Genomic DNA, 21,854 nt, shown 5'->3' with positions numbered 1-21,854 from the left:
GGAGACAGCACACTCAGGAAAGAACTGGAGAGCATGGGGTAGATAGATGATGGAGCTTAAGTGAGTCACAATCAGAGTGCCACTTTTGGAGTCAAGGGGCTTGGGTTTGGAATCTGGTTCTACTGATGCTTTTAGTTAGACTCCCATGTGGGAGTGATTGGCAGACATGGAAGTAATCAGAAGCAAAGACTGAATGAACCCTGGGAAAGGTGAGGGGGTATAAGGGAAATCTTGTCTTAAAGATTCAAAAGATGCAAAAGTGACATCTTCCAGATTCAACAAGGTGGTGGCAGAGGGCTCTTTTTTCGGTTTAGGCATTTGGCTTTAATTTTCTTGGCCAAGTCTCAGATTTGAGGGGGTGAGCAGATTCCTAAGGTTTCCCCTGTAAGAAGCCTGAGGTCCCAGTCTAGCAGCAGGATTTTTTGTCCATGGTGGGTGTCCTTTGGTTATGGATTCTGAGGCCTAAGCTCTAGACTGGACATTGATCCTGACCACTAAGGTCCCCCTCTTTTTAAGATGCAGAGAGGAATCTAGCACTGCGTAAGCTGGATAATTTGAAAGGAGAGTCTTCTTCGCTGCCCTAACTCTCCCCAACTGTCAAAGTTGGGAACAGAATGGGGAAACACTAAGCCTCCCCCTAAACCAATCCTGCCCTCTCATCCCCAAAAAAAGTCTTTTCAAAGGTTTTCCTGGCAGAGTTTAAAGCTTCAATTCATCTAATCGCCTGGCACTCAGCCCAGCCTGAAGAGATGCCAGATTCCTTCCCTACCCCCATACTAGCTCCCAGCTCTCACCTCAGCTGCCCCTACACTCTCTGGGTACAGAAGCCCCCCAGCTTCTGCCTCTCAACAGTCCTCACTCTGCTCCAGGACCCAGGAATCTTGCAGCCCTATTGTTCCCATCCCCCACTCTCCTAGGGAGCAGATGGCCACCCTAGCAGCCTAGATTTGCTAAATTGGACCCTTAAATCCCATAATCCTTGAGGAAAGGCAGATGAAGGGACAGTAGTTCCATCCCTGGGGAAGTAGAAAGGGCAGAAGCCCTGAGTCCCTCCCCCACTAGTCTTTCCCTCCTGGGGAAGGGGACAGTGGAGAGGACCTTGAGTTATGAATAGGACTGGGGGGGGGAAGGGTGTGAATAAGACAGCCCCCCTCATTGTCATGCAGCCTGCAGACTGACCCAGTCCCCATGCTTTGTTTCACTCCTGGAACTAGGAGCCTCCCCTTCAAGGCCCCCCCCCTTTTCTGGTGTTCCTTCCCTCTGCTCCCCCCAGAGGCCCCTAGCATTTTAGCATCATCAAATGGACAGCCAGTATTAACTCTTTATTTGAAAATAAATTCCATAAAAATAGCAAAAAGGTACAAAAAAAGGGGAGAAAAGGAGAAAGGAGGAATCTCTGGGGGTTAAGAAAGTTTGCCTCGTGTTCCTGAGAATCTGGGGCTAGAGCTGTGGTTCTCAACCAATCTTATGTCAAACCCCTTTGGCAGTTTGATGAAACATGGCTCCCCTTCTCAAAATGTTTGTTGCCTATATTCATCATGAAAGGAAATGCTAAATAGAGGCGAGTGAAAATAAAACTTCAGAGTCTAGCTTAGTCTGGAGGGCACAAAACATTTGGGTAGAAGCACATTCCAACGGGCATTTCAGAGACTAAATCCTGGGGGTGGGACAGCTCATTTTATCACAGATGTCAACCCATTAACAACTATTTGTGACTACCCACTTTCCTGACATCCTTCTGTTACCCTCCCCCACCTTACCAGGAACACATACCTAAGTGAATACATTTTCCAAAATGGCAGAAACACTTGTAAGTTTCAAGAAACTATCATGGCTCTAAGCAAAATCTCTAGTCTAGAAAGGCAGTATGGCAGAATGGAAGCATCACTTTGTAGTTCTGGGTTTAAATCCCATTTCTCACTGAGAAATTAAGTTGTTCTCTGGGCCTCAGTTTCCTCACTGAGGGGCCTCTGAGGTCCCTTCCCTCTGTTCTAAGCCTATGATTCCAATGCTCCTAATATTTTTATTTAGAACACTCTCCTCAGACAGCACTACCCTCTCTTTTAGAGAGACACTAATGTGAGGGAAGGCAGCTAGGTGGCTCAGTAGATATAAAGTGGTGCCTGGAATCAGGAAGACCTGAGTTCAAATTGGCCTCAGTAGCCGTGTGATCAAGTCACTTAACTTCTGTTTGCCTTAATCCACTGGAGAAGGAAATGGCAAAGCACTCCAGTATCTTTGCCAACAAAACCCCGTGGAAAGTACTGGAGTGCTATGGTCCACGGGGTCATGAAGAGGTGGACGACTGAACAACAAAGTGAGAGTGCGTGGCCTAGGACAGATAGGCCCCACTCCCCCTTATCTTTAGCAAAGAACACCTTAATATTGTTTGAGATTTAGACATTCAAGCTGGAAGAAGGGGAAGGGTTGAAGACTGGAAATCTCTTTAAGGAGAGACTTTGGAGGAAAGGTTGCATATGGGAAATAAAAAATAGAAGGTCTCTGGGGTGAGGGTGGCTATGTTCAGTCAGAGTCAGCAACTTCACTTTTCACCAAAAGTCTTTTGCCTTGACAGGGGGTAGAATCTCCTTTCTTGGACTTCAGTTGGCTGCAGGAAACACATAGTTTAGAGGAGATAAAGCTGAGAAAACAGTCACAGAAGCTCACTTAATAAGTACTTATTAGGCCTCGCCTGCATGCTACATAGTCTCTTGACCTCAACTAGACCTGCACCGGATGCTCACATGGAAGAGGCCACCTCTAAGGAGTATATAAACCAGGGTGAGCCTAAGTGCTGGAGAAACTGGGGACATCATGGGATGGGATTTATCAAGGCTATTTTCATCTTTGCCAGCTGCACCCTGACTCCCACTGCCAATCACACCTCCCCACAAATTGTGGCCAGGTGGTAAACCTGTGACATGTTTTCCCTCAGAGGTCTCTCAGCCAAAGGTCAGACCTTCTTGTATGAGTAGGCTGATACAGGTTGGTAGGGACATAACTCAGAAGGGAGCAGGAGCTGGCCTGGGCCACCCACCTGTGGTGGTGACAGCTTCCCTCAGGTTCTTTCCCACTGTGAGCATCTTTCAGTTCCAAGGCTTCATTTATCTCCCGGAGCAATTCATAGCGGTGGCGACCTCGAATCTAGGTGTTTGTGGGGAGAAGTGAAGAAAATTAAAGTACTTTAAACTCTGTTTGAAAACCTATTACCAATTCTCTGGTAAAAGGTAGATTTTGTAACTATTAAATTAAAGGGGAGTACTTAATATGTAAACTTTGTTCCTATATTGAAATTTCACTTAGTAAAAGAATAAATGGCTAAGAATGCCTGAGTTCAAATCTGGCCCTGGGCAATTACTAGTGTGTAACCCTGGGCCAGTCACTTAACCATGACTGGGAAAGAAAAAAGGAATAAAAATTCCTGTTAAAAAGGGCAATGGTTCTCATTTGAGTAGAAAGTTACTTCCTTTGACTAGAAAAAAAAAGAAGTTTCATGGAAAAATATCTCCATAAAATATCTATATCTATATCTACATATATTTTTGAGCAGCTCCTGTCAAAAGAGCTGGGAGCAGAGTTCTCCAGTTAAGGAAATTAATTCAACAAACACTTATTAAGCACCTAGGGGTAGGGCCTATCAAAGATCCTGGCTGAGGAAGAGGGCCTCTAGGTGTGTGAGCTTAAACCAAGCTGGAGAAGCCACCTCTGAAGGTTTTGGTCCAAAGGATATTCTAATCCAGTCTATTTAGAGCTGAAGCTGGTGTACAATTAGTGAGAGGTTTGGTTTGGCATGTTTTGCAATGTAACCCCCTTCCTCCCCAAAAGCTAATGCTTAACTCTGGCCTCTGATCACTCACATCTATAATGTGCTCACTCAGTGCCAGCTAAACGTCTACATTTCCTTTCTAGATTCTCATTGACCCTGAATTCTGATGTCTCATTGACATCTGAAAAGACAGTAACAACCGTTTATGTGCAGTTTAGGACTCTGCTTTATGGGGAAAGAAATAATCTCCACTTTACATGAGCTCTACTTTTATGAAAAAGGGAAAAGCATTGGTAGGATCTTGATCTCATGTCTGTGAGGTAGGATGGAGGCACAAGCACCACCTGGTGGCCATATATCCTAACTGCAGGCAAAATACAGGTAGGAAAGGAAAGCCAACCTGACTCAGTGCTGGCTTTATAAACAACCAAAACTTACAGTGATATAGTTGCTAAGGTTTACAACGCTTTTGTCCCTGAGCACTCATGTAGGACAACTATCGTTCCTGTTTACATATGAAGAAACTGTAGGTCAGGGGAATCAAATGGTGTGCCCACGACTAGACAACTAAGCCAAGCTGGGTTGGATTCTCTGATAAGTTTCCTTAATCCAAATTCAACACTTTTCATCATACCACATGAATTTCTGTTGATAGGCGTCAAAACCATGAAAGAGGAAGAGGGCAAACCCTGAAAGACTGAGACCAGCTAAGAAACAGAGCTACTCAGATCCCCTCTTGATTTCTTTAACTCCTGGACAATAGCGATGGGGTGGGTTGGGGTGGTTTTACCTAGATCAGCCCCTGTCCTACCCTAGATCCCCTAGTATTCTGACCTGGAAAGGGCCACAGACTTGCCAGTAGGAGGGTTAAAGAAGAACTTATAAGTCTGAGGTGAAGGCAGGAGAAATGTCTCATAATTTATCATACCTGGAGGGTGAAATATTCTCCATCCATTAGCTTCTTCTTACCCTTGGGGGTACTGCTAGGAGTGGTGGGCAACGCTGGAAGGCATGGATGAAGGGGAGTCAACAAGTGGCTACCAATTTATCAGACTGTCTCCCCAGGCCCCAGTTTGTCCAACCCAACCTCTTCCCCACTCATACCACGCTTGTTGCTCTCAGAGGGTGGCTGTGGGTTGTGACCTCCCTTCTTGCGGAAATTTTCCTCCTCAGTCCGCCGATCTCTTCCAGGACAGGCACATACACGCACTTCAAAACTTCGACGGCCAAGGAGCTGACCACTGAGGAAGGGATGAGGTATAGGAAAAAAAACCATATTTATCTATGTGTGTATATGTATATGTATATGTATATAGTGTCATAGATCAAAGTGGAGCTGGGAAGTGAGAAGAGTGAAGAACAATTCTGAGCAGGTGAATGTCTTGGTATAGGTGGGTAAGAAGCCTAGAAAGTTAGGAACTTAAAAAAAACCATTAATCGTTTTTTATTTGGTGCAAGTCATAAAATAGCTTATGACAAATTTCAAATATAGGGCAGCCCCCAAGTTAGTAAGGTTTAAAACTATACTAATAACCTTTAATGTTGCTGAGATGGATATTGCTACGTGCTCAAAAAGGAGTTAGTAAAGGCTATTTTTTCCCTAATTCAGCTCAATAAACATTAATTAAGCATTTACATACAAGGTACATGGTAGGCAATGAGGATACAAAGATGAAAAACAAGACGATTCTTGCCCTCAAGAAACTTCCAACTTAATTGGGGGTGGGGGTGGTAGAAACAGATTAGATACAACTTTAACACAAGGCAGAATCTGGGCTCTCAGCAAAGTGCTATGAGAAATTTGTGGAATGAATTATTCCTAGCTAAGAGATGACAGAAGAATGGCAGCTGAGTTGGGTGAGGAAGGATTAGCTTTGAGGGACATGAAGAGTCACAGGGAGAACAGAGTGGGTAGTTAGAGAGAGAGAGAGAAAATGAGGGAGAGAGAGAGAGAGAATGAGAGAGAACGAACCCCAACACAGGGACAGCTGTTACCTGGAGTCTTCCAGGGTTATGATGGTGAGGATTGGGCGCCGGTTCATGCCCCCCATGCAGGAACTGTTGCACATATAATTGTAATGAATGGTAGTACAATCGCAGCCGACCTGGAAGTGAGAAGACCCAGCATCTGCTCAGCGACTCCTCCCCAACAGGTCACCAGTCCTGAGCGCCCCTCACTCCTAGAGACCCAGGTGCCCTGAATCATACCTCTGGGGATTCATATGGAATGGACACACTCTGTCGCATGGTGGTGGCATCATTGAGGTATTCAGCCCGTAGATTTCCTTCCACCCGGATCAGATGCTGTGGGGGTGCCAGCGCTACAGGACAGGTGGGAAAAAGTGTTAGGAGGGTTAAAGCTGAGGGCAGCTCCCTGCCCCTCCACCCCCCTGTTAGGGTATGTCTAGTCTCACCATCTATATGCTCAGTGCATCGTTCATGGTGGGGACAGCGCTTAACCACCTCAGTCATGTGTTCTGACTTCTTATAAATAGCCATAGCGCGAACTCGGGCACCAGCAGGTGGTGGTGAGGTGACCCAGAGCTGGACAGGGCAGGTCTTGGCCAGCTGGCAAAATAGCTTGTTCAGCTCAGGGGAGTACTGTGGGGAAAGCCAGAGTAAAGCAGAATAAAGGTCTTGGGCCAGTTCAATTAAATATTTGTTGAGTGATCCTTATGTGCAAAAGATACAAAACAAGTAAGATAGTACCTGCCCTCATGGAGTTTACTATCTAAGATGACGTGGGGTAGGGCAGAGGTTGGCTCTAGGGAAAAGGTGGCATCTAATTTGCATTATAAGGGATTTTAAAGGTAAAGACAGAAAAGAAAGGGTATTTTGGTAGGGGAAAAAGAATACATAAAAGTTTTAAGGCAAAGTCAGTGTGTATGGGGCAAAGACCTTGGCCAGTGAGAGTACCAACATGTTCAGAAATGTAAGGAAACAAGCCTCAAAAGGCATGCTAAACCTACGTATCATGGTGGGCCTTGAATGCCAGACTAATATTTTTACCCTTCTGTGAATAAGTAGGGACCCACTAAAAACTTAAAGGAATGAGGTGATCAGTGCATCTGGGAATTAGGAAGATTACTCAGGCAGCAACAGGAAATATGAAGGATCTATTAGAGGAAGGACTGAGACTGCAGCCACCAAAACAGTAAGAAAGGAGATTATTACAATAGTCCAGACCCGAGGCGATGAAGGCTTGAGCTACAGTGGGTAGCTCTGTCAATCAGCTGAGAGAAGGGGTCAGATATGATGATGCGGAGGTAGGAACAAAATCTAAGTGGGAGGAGCACAATGTTAGGAGGAAAGGCAAGGTTATCAGAGTCATCAACAAACATTTAGGAGACGTGAGCCCTGCCCCGTGGCAGTTATAACAGTGCTTACTAAAGCACTACTTCTGCCCACCAGGTAGCCAACAGGTCACAAGAGGAGAAGGGAGATGGAGAGAGCTATCTATTCTAGTGAAAGGTTTGGTGCTACTGAGAGAGAGAGGCACAGATCAAAGCCATAAGGGGAGATCACCAAGGTCTAACACAGCCTATGTTCAAAGCAATGCTCAAAAATCATCACCAAAAGTCAAAGGGCTTTGGGGTCATCCTCCACTATTTCCTCTCCCTCACACCTACCAAGGGGGTCTAGTTCTCTATAAAAGTCAGGGAAGTAATAAAATGAGAGATGATTAAAGGGCAGTGTTCAATCCCATCAGAACTCATTTAGTGCTTGCTCTCTCTCTCTCTCTCTCTCTCTCTCTCTCTCTCCCCTTCCCAACCCCACCCCCAATTCCCTACTCACTGTGCAGGTGACAGACTTGGCTGTTCCAGATTGTAGAAAACCAAGCCGAAAGCCATAATCCCCAGGATAGTCCTTTCGAGATGGAACAGTAGATGATGTGGGCAGGCTAACTGGGGGTACAGGCACCTGAACACTAAGACTTTCTTCCTCATTTCCCAGCCAGGTCCCACTGTCTGGTGGGGCAAAGTATTTATCATCTATGTTCTAGAAGAGAATGGAGAGAGGGCAGGGAGATCAGAAAGTGAATCAGAGAAACATAGGTTTCCTCCTCACCTTTGTTCTTCCCGCCTTCCCCCAAATACATACCGATAAATCATCTGGCAAATTGTTCCACTGTCTGAAAGGCAAGAAAGAAATATCTGAAATTATTCTCACTATTTGTCATTTTTGCTGGGTGTGTGTGTGTATGGGGGGCGGAGTGATGGAGATGAGAGGACTGGACACACAGCCTAAAAATAAGGGGAATAGTGGATAAACCTGGTGCTGCTGTTTGGGCAAGTCCTGCACCTCTCTGAGTTTCAGTTCACACATCTACAAAAAGGAAAGAGCTGAGACTCTAAGGTTCTTTAAACACTCAACTCATCCACCTATGATGAGGAAGACAGAGAACTTAAGTGATATTTGTTAAAAAGACTCATGGTTTGATAGGTAGGTAATGTTGGGAATTTCATACCCCACCCTTCACTCACAAGTTCCATAAGTCTGAGAAGGTTTCCTGGCTCAGTGGGGGCTCCAGATCTGACAATGATTCCTCCATGGCAGGCCTCAGGAAAGCAGTTTTGTGCTTGGCAGGATGGTGAGGGAAAGGGGAGGGGGGTCCTGTAGAAACCTAAGGGAAAAGATACTATTAGGTTCTACTCTGCCCTTTTGTACCCTGTAGTTACCTGAAGTTGAAAAAGGCAGTAGGTTGACCTTTTCAAGTATATGCTACTGCTCTTTCTTTTATGTCTGGGTAGACATAATCATCTGGTTAGGGAATCCTGGACCCTGGTATAAACTTCTTATCTCTGCCTGAGTCTTCCTACATCTTTTCTTAACTCCCCTATTATCACTGGAGAGTACTACCATCCTCCCAGTCACTGAGGTGTCACCCCCCAACTCTTTTATACCCCATATCCAGTCAGTTGTCAAATCCCATTGTTTCTACTCTGGTAACATCTCTACTGTATGCTGTTCCCTTTTCTCCTGATACCTTGGTACGACCCTCATCATCTCATGACTCTACTACTGAAACAGTCTGACCGTTGCTTTCCCAGTCTCATCTCTCTCCACTTCAATCCACTCTCTACTTAGCTGTCAAACTGATCTACCTAAAATGCAGGCTTGACCACATACTACACCCCATTCAATAAACTCCCTAGTGGCTCCCTATTACTTCGAGGGATCAAATATAAAATCCTGTTCAGTCTTTAAAGCCCTTCATAACTTTACTCCTTCCTACTTTTCCAGTCTTCTCAAACCTTATTCCTCCCCTCCGGGTACTTGAAGTTTGGTGATGATGGCCTCTCAGACACTCCATGGTATCCCCCATGCCTAGAATGCTCTTTCTTTACTTCTGCCTCTCACGCCCCCCTCAAATCTCAGCTAATGTTCCACCTTCTGCAAGAAGTCTCTGCCAGTCCTCCTTAATCTTAATGTCCTCCTCATTCATCCAGTATATATCTTGTCCATACACTAGTGTTTACATGTTGCCCTAAACTACAAGCTCTTTGAAAGCAGGGGCTGCTTTTTTGTTTTTCTCTGCATCCCCAATGCTTAGCACAGTGTCCAGCACACAGCAGGCATTTATTAAGGGCTAGTTCACTATGACTACGGATTACTTAACATCCTCATTAAAGCAACCTCCTCTCTGTGATTGTGTTTTCACTAAGTACACACTATGTCTCTATTATGTACAAAATAGACACAAAGTGAGTGAGATTCCATCCCTGTCCTCAGGGAGTCTCTATAGTGTACTCACTAATGGGACAGTCCACACAGATAGCAACAGTAACATACAATAACTCCACTAAGGATAATAAGCACGTTAACGTTGTGAGTTATGAGGGAATTAAACATGACAGCCCCAAAACATTCAGGTTTATCATGTATCTTTTGAACATCCTTACTCATGCCCCCAATTCTTAACTAATTAGCAGTGCTAAAGAAGAGCTGGTTTACTTCTGATCTTTCTCCCTCCTTCCCTCTTCTATACCCTCCCTGAGATGGCAAGCAATTTGACAGATTATACATGCGCAATCACACAAAACATATATCCACATTTCATATTGTGAAAGAAAACACAGACCAAAAAAACCCCCCCAACAAACCAACACACACGTACAAAAGTGAAAAATAGTACACTTCAATCTGTATTCAAACTTCATCAGTTTTTTTCTCTGGACGTGGATAGCATTTTTCATCACAAATCCTTTGAAATGTCTTGTATTCCTGAGAAGAGCTAAGTCATTCACAGTTGATCATCACACAATATTGCTGTTACTGTATGTTTTCTATTATTAAATACTCCTATTACCATACATCTTTAAACTTGGAGTCAGGATCTCTGGGGACCAGTACCAGCTCCACTGGTTATTCACCATGAGACCTCAGAGAAAGTCCTATCACTGTTCCCCTAGGTGTAAAATGCAAAGAATTCTAGTTATAATATATTCCATGTAGGACTTAGTGGAGATCCTAGACAAATGCTGCAAGTTCAGTGCTGTGTAACTGTAAAGAGCTAAAGAAATGTAAGTTGTTACAAAGAGAATGAAGACCATTCCACCACCAGAGATTTGTTCTAAGGCAGCAGTTTTCACACTGTTGATCTCAGGACCCCATTCCACTCTTAACACTGCTGAGGACTGTTCCCAAAGAGATAGTTCAAGTGGGTTATAGCTATCAACGTTCACCCCATTAGAAGTAAAAACATCTTATTATTATTTTCAAAGTAGTTTTTAAATGAAAACAGTTTGTGGGCCCTCGGAAAATGTCTCAGAGACCTCCAAGGCTTGAGAACCAAGGTTCTCAAGGGTCTCTTTACTATTAAATATCTGAGTGGCTTAGCCCAGTTCCAGCAGAGGTTTCTAATCAAATTGAGTGTACAAAATTTTCAGGAACCTTGCCTTCTAATTTATATCCTAGAAGTTGGGAGAAGAGAAGGGAAGGACCAAGGAAATGCAGGAGCCATTATAACAAAGGAGATTTTCCCAAGGGGAAAATGAAAATTACTCTGTACACATACTGTGGAAGGGGAAAGGGGAAATGCTTGGATAGTTGGTCAAAAAGTCATCAGAAGAAAACAAGGCACCTTAGTACACTGTTGATGAAGTTATGAATTGGTCCACCTGATCTGGAAAACAATTTGAAATTATTTGTGAAGTGATTAAATCTGGCCTAGTGATTTTGCTATGGGGCACATACTCACAAGAAGAGCAAAGACAGAAAGGTCTCGTATGCATTAAAACATGTACACAGTAACATTTTATTATTTTTTTGCAGTAACAAAACAACCAGAAACAAAGTAAGTATCCATCAATTGGGAAAGGTTTGAACAAACTGGCTAATGGCTATCACTGTACCAGATGAATAGGTGAACTGAACAATCGGTTCTTATGGCATAATAACACATGTAATTCAGAAAAACAAAGAAAGATCCACATAAACTAATATACAGTAAAGAAATGAACGAACGATAAATCATTTGTTAAATGCTTACTCTGTATCAAACACTGTGATTTGGGCCACAAAAATCTCCCTACTGCACAAGGAGTAACTTCAAAAAGAAACCTGTAAATCACTTTTGGGGAGCTTATTCCAAGTGTAGTAAAGAGAAGCAATTCCCAGCAATGGAAATCCCAAGAGTTAGGATGAGTACGGATAATTTAGGAGGACAGTAAAGTTTCTGTGGTGTAGATCCATCTGCTTGGCAGAAGGGCAGAAAGGCAGAATGGTATGGCTCAAAAAAAATTTTTTTTTACTGTAATAAAAAAAACTCATAAGTATTTATTATTTTTTTTCCCTTCTACCTCCCCTATTTTTACTGGAGGGAACAAAAAATTCTATTCTCCTGGTTCTTCTCCATATCAGTTCATTCAAGTCTTCTCAGGTTTCTCTGAACCTCTTCATTTCTGAAGACATTCAGAACAGAACTCCATTTCATTATGTGCCATCATCATTATGTGCTCAGCAATACCCCAAATTGATGGGCACCCCCTTTAGTTTCCAATTCTTTGCAACCCAAAAAAGTTACTAAAAATATTTTTGTACAGATGAATCCCTGTTCTCTGTTTGATCTCTTTGGGGTACAAGAACAGAAAATTAACTGCATGGCTTTTTTTTTTTTTGGCAAGACTCTTAACCCAAGCTCGGTTCCTCGCTTCCTGGGAACGCCCCTTTCCACTTTCTCCCATCCCCAGACCAGGAAGACCGGAACGTACCACCTAGCTCCATGGGAGGGGAGGGGGGAAGGGGATCGCCTCCCCCCCCCCACTGGCAAAGGTCGAGTCCAGTCTCGGCTACATTACTCAGAGAGCGGCATATACCATTCAACGCGGGGTAGAAAGGCATTTTAAAATAAGAAAGCTTTCTTCGTTCTTTTCAAAATGAATCCTTCCCCTCAAAACAAAACAGACAAAATTCCTTATCTCCTGACTGAAAAAGTGATGAATTTGTCGTTATCGGGAGTTGAGTAACTGTCTACAGTATAATCTGGTCTACCCTTCACGGCGTTGAGCTAACCTGGGTTAATCCAAAACAGGAAATGCAAGGTGGGGGGAGTCGGGAGGGAGGAAATACAATCTGGGCCCCAAAGACAACAGGCAGCGTTTTGGGCACGACAGGGATACATCCTCGCTTCTCCCAGGAAGTGGGTGTGCTGGGGGCTCGTAACCCACCATAGTTGGATTTATTTGGATTCACTCTCCCTCCCCCCCCCCCGCCCCGCCATAGTCCATCCCGCTCACCTCAGTCCCCCTCCCCCCAAGCTGTGTTTCCCGAAGGCAATGGTTCCCCCGAACAGAAAAGAATATCTTTCCCACCTCCTAGGGCAAAGGGTCGCCCGAAAGTTGATCTTTGTTTCCTACAGCTGCAGGACCTTCAGCCGCAGGGTCTGGGAAAGTAACTTAAAGGCCTTCCTCCCCTTACCGAGAGTGGACCGCCTCGGGCCCGAAACGTGGCGCGCTCCCGCTCCCACTCCCCCTCTCCCTTTAGAAAGCCCTGGCCGTCGACACTCTAACGTTCCTATTAACTCCCAAGAAGCTGGCTTCTCTAAAGTCCTCCGGATCATCCGGCTTGCCATTCACAAAGCACGCCCCCCCTCCCCCCGCCCCGCCGCCGGGGCTTGGCCGGGACAGAAAGACTAGTGGGTGACCCCCACGGAGCGTGGAGAGCTAGGGGAAAGAAAGCGGAGGCTTCCGCTCAGGCGCAGCCACGTCTCCAAGTCCCCTCCTCGGCGCTTCACCTGCCGGGGAAACCCATCCCCACCCCCATCCCCGCTTTCACTTATCCCACCCTCCGAAACCCGCATCGCTCGGGGCCTTTGCTCGAACCACTCCCAGAATCGCCCTCGACTCTTAGACTTACAGGGGCAAACTCTTCCTGGCCCCCTAAACGGCCGCGCAGCGGTCCCTGGAGAAGGGCCCCGGAGAGGCCCGGAATGCCCTACCTGTTGTCTCGATCGCGGCTTCCAACTTTGAGTGTATAAACTTACCGCCAGCTAGCGCACACGCGACTGGAAAACCCCAATCCCAGCAGCCTCAGCGCCGCTGTTGGCAGGAAGCAGGGCAGGCGCCATGGCAAGTGAGGGCAGGCGCGGAACCCACGCGGATGATTCACCATTCATTCCAGGGAGTTGGGAAGCACCCAGGGCCTCGGGGTCCGGTTCAGCTCCTTTGTCTTCCAGGTGAGGAAGTGGGTCCGGACGGTTCAAGCGATCTGTGTGGCAGACTCAGGACTGGTCAGTTTAGACTCCAAGCCCCACGTATTTTACTTTGTATCCTCCCTCCAACGACCCCGTACAAATAATTAACAGCCACGATCCCAGTAGCTAACATCTGTATGGCTGTGTTCGCTGTGTGCCAGGTGCTGGCACGTATCTCGTTCGATCCTCATAGCAACCCCTATTAGCCCCATTTTACAGAAGAGGAAACTGAGGCCGTGGAGAAGTTCAGTGACTCGCTCAAGGTCATTACTGATTTGACCCCGGGTCCTGTGTCCACTCGCATCCCAGTCTCCCTTTTATTCTGTATATATTTTGTCCACGTGTTGTTCCCTAAGCTTCCTGAAGGCAGGAACTTCACCATTTTTCTTTCTGTCCCGCAGACTCTTGCATGTAGCCATTAGAAACATCTTGTCCAGTTGAAGTGAATTGGAACAGGTGTTTCAGGGCACCACGCCACCTCTCAGACTTGTTTTTCTGTCTGGAAGGGGAGAACTAGAAGCAATGACTTAAAGATACAGGTTTCAATTCAGCGTGAGGAAAAAAAGAAACCTGATAATTTGAACTTTTTAAATATGGGGATGGGTTGCCTTAAGAGACCGTGGATGGAATCTTAGAGGTCATCTAGTAACAGGATCATAGATTGAAAGCTGAATTCAACCCCCTCATTTTTCAGATGAGCAACGGACATTAAGCGCCTCCTATGTGCCAATCACAGCTAATCGATAGGGATATAAAGAAAGGTAAAAGAAAATTGTGATCAATTTTTATTTAACAGGCATTTAGGAGGAAGAAGTCAAGACTTTGGATATAAGCTTGAGCTGCTCTTTTCCCTTGCTTGGGCTCTAATTGGCTCACAGTGAATGTTAATATGAATTGTTTCTGTTTTGGTCAGAAACCCGGGACAGTCTTCCCCTCCCAGATTGTTTTGGTTTTTTTTTTGGACTCGGTAGAGTCCATTCTCTGTCTCATTTCTTACCTAGTCTTAATCGCTGCCAGTTGCTGCCTCAGTCAAATTGAGACCTTTTAAAGACCTTAGTTTAAAAAGGCCGAAGTGCCTCATTGCATCTAGGGCCATCTTCAGTTGTCCTGATCTCTATCTGAAAACTGGACCCAGATGACTCTGGTGGAGTGAGGCTGGTAACTGACTGTACAGCCTTCCCTCACTTAAATCTAATTCACTTGCATGTTATGGTATCACTTCCCTGATGTCATGGTCCTCTTGGAGAATGGACAAACTACAACAACTTTTTTCCCTTTAAGGGACAGTGATCAGGAAAGTGGCTTGAGCCTTAAAAAAACCCAAAAACATTTCCCCTAGACTAGCAATATTTAGGGGAACAGATATAATTCTGATCTGGTACTCCTCCCTCAGAGGAGCCTCTTGGAGCGCAGCGGGCAAGGTCATAGAGATAGTTAGCATTCATGCTTCCCTTGAGGTGCGTTTAGCCAAACCATATGGACATACTCATGACCTAAGTGGGCAGCATACATATTCTACATCTAAGGGTAAATGTGTTTTTTCCACCAATAAGAGTCTTATGCAAACATTCTAGGCTTGAAAACCTGGTTTACAAACCATTTGACTAAGCCAAAGACTTTTTTCTTGAATCTTCAGTAGTTGTGTTTGCTGAGGAAGTAAGGCAATTAGGTGGCTCAATGGATAGGGAGCTGGACCTGGAGTCAAGAAGACCTGAGTTCAATTGTGGCCTCACATACTTACTAGCTATGTGACTCTAGGCAAGTCACTTAACCTCTGTTTGCTTTAATCTTCTGGAGAAGGAAATGGCAAACCACTCAGTATCTTTCCCAAGAAAATTCCATGACGGACATTGGCATGCTATGGTCCACAGGGTCATGAAGAATTGGACATAACTGAGTAACAAAAGACTTGGGTAGCAGGTGCCAGGCCCTATCATCATTAAGGTTTGTTCTTTGGGAACGATAGCTTTAGAGCCTGGGCTAGGTTCCTGCTAGAATGATCCAGTAAGACAGTAGTAGGCTTGGGTGCAATTAGGGGGTGTTGAATAAAAATAAGGAGGTGGTGAAAGCATAAGGAGAGAAGAAAATTTTGGAAAACCATTTGTATATTTCATCTGTTGTATAACAGAGTTAAAGTCGTAGTGATTACATAATTTTCCAAATAAACACACAAAATCCACTGACAGGTCTTGACAAGCAAGTGTTGACAGGTGAGAGTGCTTCACATTGTTGGGAAGTCCAGCATGCATGGGCAGGAATAAGTTCATGTAATGACTTGTTTACAATACTATATGGTTACATGACACAATATTTCATCATCAAAATTTCAATGCAGGAAAACCCCACAAATTTACAGTAAGTTTTAAAATTTAAGATAGGTCATTAAAAATATTTAATGTTTTTTGAAATTATACAAATTTAAAAAAAAAAACTGTCAAAGGGTAAAAGTTTCCAGGGGAGCACTGAGTAATTTTTTTTTTGAAAAGGGGGTGGTAGGTCAAATAAGTTTGGGAACCTCTGCTCTAAGAGGAAGAGGTATTACAACTCTGATGCTCTGGGGCCTTCTTTCCATTGGTAGTAGTTGGTCACTGGTCGGTGCTGAGGATAGACTTTTTTAATGCAATTGCTCCATCAGATGATGACTGTAAAGTAATCTGTGGAACCCTGCTATTCTCATGACTCTTGGGTTCAGGGTCCTAAGCTTTTTCCATTGGAGTCTGAAGGCAGGCAAGAGTTGAGATTTGACTCACCTGGCTGGCACATATCAACTCCTGATTGTCTCAGGGTGCCTGTCTGCTTCATCTAGGTTGACTTGCCTTGGATAGCTAGTCCCTTCTCCACAGAAGTGTCCACACTTTTGAGCACCAGGTTCTGTGGCATTGGAAGCTGTCAGGCAAATAGTGGATGATTCACTTGTCAGGAATGTTGTAGAAGGGATTCCTGTTTAGTTGTGGGTTGTACAAGGTGGCATCTCAAGTCCCCATCCAACTGAGATTCTGTGACCTTAAGATATTTCATGCCAAACTAAGTGCTAAATTTTGGTGGAGCCTGGGGATATGAAGCAAGCCTCTGCTTGCTCCTATCCCGATCTAATCCCTTATAATTGGGGAAAGAGAGAGAAAGGTTCTTGGAGGTTTGGCCTTATAATTGGGGAAAGAGAGAGAAAGGTTCTTGGAGGTTTGGGCCAATGTTTTAACTAGTTGGGACTCATTGTAGATTCTTAAATTAGCTACACCTAGCAACACTAGGTGTAGCTGTAGAGTGCCGTAAACAGTCAATGTTCTTTTCCCTCCTCCTTCCCATCAGAAAGGAAGCAGGATCAATATCCTACTAGGCCAACTCAGAATCTAGACTTTCTCCTCTGTCTTCCCCTTTTCTCCCCTCCCTCTGTATCTGAGAGAGAGAGAGGAGGCTTAACCCTACCTTTAGGCAGGCTCAAGTTCTCTATCACTGGGGTTCCAGCTCAAATCAAAATGAACACCTGAATTCTCCAGGACTATATAGTCCCCTCTTGGTTGGAAGCAGGAATTTCAGGTTCATTGTTACATTGCTACCCAACCCAACATACTCAAAAATTTAAAGCACACGAATGCATTTCTTGACCACACTTAGTGAGAGAAAAAGCAAAATCACTATAAAGGAGGAGCTGAGTTTATAATCAGATTGCAAATCACAAACACCTGATATACAAACAATGGGAATGAGAAGGGAAGTTTTATACTAACAGTTCAGTTTCTCACCATTAGACTGGGAAGGAGCTCCTTGAGAGCAGGGACCATTTCTCCCCCTTGCTCTTTCTCTGTATCCCCAGCACTTAACAATACCTAGCACATAGTACGTACTCCATCAGTGCTTGACTTGACCCTTCGCTGCTAGGCATCTGTAACCTGCAGAACCTAGATTATGTGTCATGGTGGAGATCAATCACTGTAACCCTCTGATAACCATCACTGACTTCCTGTCTACTTTCTCAGGGCCAGGGCCAAGGAATCCATTCTTTCTCTATTGCTTTTTCTCAGAAATCTTAACCACTGATCTTCCTGCTGCTATCAGCACAGCGGGAGCTGGGGAGAGCAAGCCTTGTCACCTCCAGCTCCCCCTGTCTGGTATGAGCCTCCCCTTCTTCCCCACTGGACTGCAGTCAGACAGCTTAGGGTCCCTGGGCTGCTTCCTGTCTTTTTTTATACAAAAGAGTCATCTACATGTCATTACATGTTTCACTTATATCTTACTATTACTTACCTCCATGACCCTGAATGAGGAGCTCCTTCTCTCCTCTCTTATCTCTCTCTCATGAATGCTAAACCTATTCTTAATCTTCACTGAAACCTCTAGATGCTTCTCACTCCTTTCTGTTCCCCAAGTTCCACGAATGCTTTGGCCTTATTTTCCTCCCTCCCCCTTCAGTCTTGACCCTGTAAAGTTGATTGTACACTGGCCTCTTCTCCAGTCACTGCTGTGTCTTGCCAGAAGCCACCTTAGTCACACTGGTCATGGCCTTCTTTGCCAGCAGAAGTAGCAAGGCCACAGGATTTACTCCACATTTTTATCTAATCTGACCTGAAGCCTTTTTGATGTTGGACAGTTCTTCTTCCCTGATGGATGAATCTCCTATAGTCGTGGTTTTAAGTTCTTTCTGCTCAGTCTCCCTATGCAACACCCCCTCCTGTCCCTCTCAGCAAAGAACTTTGAGAAAATAGACCACAGGCTGGGATCTCCCTCTCCCTTATTCCACAACTTAAAACTCCCCTCAATATTATTCTATTTCAATTCAGACTGCATTTATTAAGCTCTAGGTAGTGGGCTAGGCAGTGGTGATATGAGGTCAGATAAGACAATCACTGCCGTCAAAGGAGTTTACATTCTGTTGGAGGAAATACAACATATATATGTGGGCAAGTAAACAGCAAAATATACTCAAAATAATTACAAAGCAGAAGGGGGATCAGGTAAGGCCTCTTGTAAGAAATAGTATTTGAGCTAGGTCTTTGTGGGAGTTAGGGATTCCAGGAGGCAGAAATGAGAAAACATTTCAGGCACGGAGATGGGAAACAGAATGCCATGTACTGGGGAGGAGCAAGAGTTGGAAGGGAATAAGCATTTATATAGTGCCTACTATGTTCCAGGCATTGTGCTAAGTGCTTTTTACAAACATCTCACTGGAGATTCAAAACAACCCTTTGATGCAGGTGCTATTATTGTCCTCATTTTACAGCTGAGAAAACTGAGGCATGCAGAGGTTAAGTGACTTGCTCAGGGTCACACAGCTAGTACATGTCTACAGTGAGATTTGAACTCAGGTCTTCCTGACTCCAGGCCTGGCACTCTATCCACTGCTAAAAGGCCAATTTATCTGGAATTTAAAGTAGACAAGGTGGAGTAAGGTGTAGTCAGTCTAGAAAAATAGTCAGGAGGTGGGAAGATGGTGGTTAGGTGTTAGGATGTAGATGAGCCCAGATCCCTGAAAAATACCCTACTGGAGCTTTGAAACTGCAGTAGGTAGAAGAAGGAACTGGGATCTCTGTGGCAAGAGGAACAGGGAGAACAGGCCCCAATCCAGACATCTAGGCTATAGATATATTGGAGCAACAAAAAAGAAAACAACAAATACTTTAAAGAAGTATCATGACCTGAGAAATGATGCCTGAAGGGAGGATGCTGAAGTAGAGAGTTACACCTAAATATATACCTGCAAAAGAGAAAGTGATGATGGAGAGAGCGGAGCTAAGTGGAGGAGATCCAGGGGTTCAGACCATCTTCTTTAGGCTGAGCCCTCGCTGCTGCTGATTGGAGAAGCCAAGAGCTCCCAGAGCTTGTTTAGTCCCACCTACAGCGTGAGAGCTCTGAAAAAAAGCTGGCACTGCAGCTACTCTGGGAGCTCTTTGGACTGGAAGAGAGCTCTGTGGCTTTGGTAGCTGATGGGAGAAAGCAGAATCCTGTCATATCAAGGGTTAACTGGGCTCGTATGGATTGCTCTTCAGTACCTTTCACAGTTTAAGAAAGGGAAATTTCTCAAATCCCAGAGTGCAGATGTGAGATTTGCAATTTATTGCCGTATAAGAATTGCTTGTCACTGAAATAGTTTATCTCACTTTATCTCGCAGCCAAAGGAGCAGACTTGGAAAACTGTAGATCCAAGCTTCAGGTCTGTTTTACTGAAAGGGTATAATGCTTATTGTTGCTTTGTCATTTTCAGTTATGTCTAACTCTTCATGATCTTTTCTGGGGTTATCTTCGCAGAGATATTGAAGTGATTTGCCTTCCCCCCCGCCCAGCTCATTTTACAGATGAGGAAACTGATGCAAACAGGGTTAAGTGACTTGTCCAGGGTCATACAACTAGCAAGTGTCTAAGGCCAAATTTGAACTCAGGAGTATTCTACTCAGCTGTTCTATAGTAGTATAATGCTACTACTTTATTAAAAGAGCTTAACATTTTTTCAGCAGCCTATGGATAGCAGGAAAGTAATTTTTGTCTAGTAGAAAAGTATGGAGGACCAGAAGATAAGCACCCATGTGTGTTGCATCTGTTCTCTAAAGAGATCAAGGACCTCAAGGCCTGTAGTCCTCAGCACTGAATTGCCCCAGGAATATAGGTTTCCCTACTCACATTCTTTGTTGCAAGGTTTGTATATATTGGGAATAATTTTCCTCTCCAGAGATGGGGTTCATTGGAGGGAGGGTGTGACCCATTTTGTGAAGGGACTATGATATTTTGAGTATTCCTATAAATATTTTGCTTAAGATTTAATGGTGTCATTGTGATTGATTTTATGCAAACAGGAAGCACAGTAATGATGAGAGTTCCTATGAATAGTAGAATTGTGCCCCCTCATACTGGGGTTACCCCTAGGATCTTGAAAATGAGTTGTAGCTGCCCTCTAGGGAACCACCTCAACTTAATAGAATAGTTGCAAATGGAATGAGGAAGTCAGCACCAGCTACGGAAGAAAAAGAGTGGGGTGGGTGTGGGGGGATGAAGATACTGTGAAATAGCTTCTGAGTTTCTTGTGTTTAGTATTTCTTTTATGTGTAGGAAGTAAGTACCTGTCCCATATCTGATTTATAATGCATGTTCAGGTCTTTTCTACTTTCCTTCTTTAGGAATGAGGCCTAGACATGATCTTAGACATGAGCCAAGCATATGCTATAGGCACACTTTTCTCTTTTTTTCTTTCTTTCTTTTTATTAATTTATTTGTTTTCAGTTTTCTACAATCACTTCCATAAGTCTTAGATTTTCTCCCCCTCTTCCCTCCTTCCCTCCTCAAGACAGCATACAATCTTATATGGGTTCTATCCATACATTCTTATTAAACACATTTTCACGTTAGTCATGTTGCATAGAAGAATTAAAACGAATGGGAGAAATCATGGAAAAACCCAAACAAAACAAAACATAATACAAGAGAAAATATTCTATTTCATTCTGTGTTCCAGTTCTGTAGTTCTTTCTTGGGATGTGGATGGCATTTTGCCTCAAGAGTCTATAGGCACACTTTCCTAGGGGACTGGGAGTGTGTTGGGGTAGGGGCCCAAAAAGTCAAAGAATGCAAGAAAAGGAATCCGACCTCATTTCTTTGTGGTCAGCCTAGCACTGTGGTAGGCAGTCGTGGCTGGACTGAGTGGGTACAGTTCCAAGAGGGGCTCCTGATTAGAGGGAGCCCTGAGTCCAGCAGGGAGTCTCAGTTGTTAGAGTGAGAAGACCTATAAATAATCTTTAAGTCTCTTTGATTTGCTTGTTTTCTTCTTTACAGTATTCATCCTGCATTGGGGGAAAATATGTTCTTAATGTTTTCATGGAAATGCTGGTAAGAAGAGGCAGGAGGGGCTGCCCATGCTGGTATACACACCTTTCAAATCTCTCTTCTATTTCTATGCTTTTAAAAAAAATTTCTATTCTTTTATTTCTTTTGTCCTTGAAAAGACTTCCTATGTCTATGGGAGAGAGAAGGAAAGAAGCAGAGAATCATATATTGTTAGTCATACTGGCCTCAGGGAGAGGTCAGCCACTGCATGCACACTATCGATTTTGGTCATAGCCACTACTCCACATGTGACAAGGAGAGCCCTAACTCTGAGACCCAGATCCAGAGATGAAAGCTTCCTTCTGGGAATATGGGGAGAGTCAGCACTGGTGGGGTGAATTAGTTTGGAGCAGAGACAGATTCAAGTGTGCCTGAATGAGCAGTTTTTCTGAGTCAAATCAGCTGGTGAGATTGAGGAAAGATAAATTATCTTGTCTCACATTTTCTTGCCTTGGTTGACTGACATCCTTCACCTTTGAAGAAAGACCCCAGATATATCACTGAGAAATATCTGTGGAGAGATGATAATTGAACCCATGGGCACCAACACCATACCTAAGAGTAATATCCTGAGGTTTACAACAAAAG

General features: G+C 44.2%; 1 protein-coding gene across 4 annotated transcripts; it reads right to left on the bottom strand.

Annotated features, from left to right (window-relative positions):
- Positions 1 to 1,307: 1,307 nt before the first annotated feature.
- Positions 1,308 to 13,342, bottom strand: TP53 (tumor protein p53). 4 transcript variants are annotated; one of them, XM_072641172.1, is made up of 11 exons: positions 13,251 to 13,342; positions 8,251 to 8,390; positions 7,868 to 7,898; positions 7,562 to 7,765; positions 6,181 to 6,367; positions 5,975 to 6,087; positions 5,762 to 5,871; positions 4,871 to 5,007; positions 4,695 to 4,768; positions 3,038 to 3,144; positions 1,308 to 2,608 (listed from the first exon to the last, which is right to left on the bottom strand). In XM_072641172.1, the coding sequence occupies exons 2-11, from the start codon at positions 8,316 to 8,318 to the stop codon at positions 2,524 to 2,526; spliced, it is 1,116 nt and encodes a 371-aa protein (XP_072497273.1). In that variant the 5' UTR covers positions 8,319 to 8,390; positions 13,251 to 13,342; the 3' UTR covers positions 1,308 to 2,523. The 4 variants fall into 4 exon arrangements, with proteins under 4 accessions (XP_072497273.1, XP_072497272.1, XP_072497271.1 ...); XM_072641171.1 differs by having other exon boundaries at positions 13,206 to 13,293; XM_072641170.1 differs by having other exon boundaries at positions 13,124 to 13,273.
- Between the last annotated feature and the right edge of the window lie 8,512 nt (positions 13,343 to 21,854).

The sequence above is a fragment of the Notamacropus eugenii genome, chromosome 2 (genome assembly GCF_028372415.1).
Source record: "Notamacropus eugenii isolate mMacEug1 chromosome 2, mMacEug1.pri_v2, whole genome shotgun sequence".
NCBI classification, from domain to species: Eukaryota; Metazoa; Chordata; class Mammalia; order Diprotodontia; family Macropodidae; genus Notamacropus; species Notamacropus eugenii.
The sequence above is the reverse complement of the archived record's forward strand: the minus strand, read 5'-3'. Positions and strand labels throughout refer to the sequence as shown.

Bases quoted from the DNA above. Each gene is read 5' to 3' on its own strand.
- TP53 (XM_072641172.1), bottom strand. From the start codon at position 8,318: ATGGAGGAATCATTGTCAGATCTGGAGCCCCCACTGAGCCAGGAAACC. The intron at 5,872-5,974 runs GTATGATTCAGG...TCTCACTTCCAG, and splicing joins TTCCATATGAATCCCCAGAG to GTCGGCTGCGATTGTACTAC. The intron at 3,145-4,694 runs GTATGATAAATT...ACAAACACCTAG, and splicing joins GAGAATATTTCACCCTCCAG to ATTCGAGGTCGCCACCGCTA.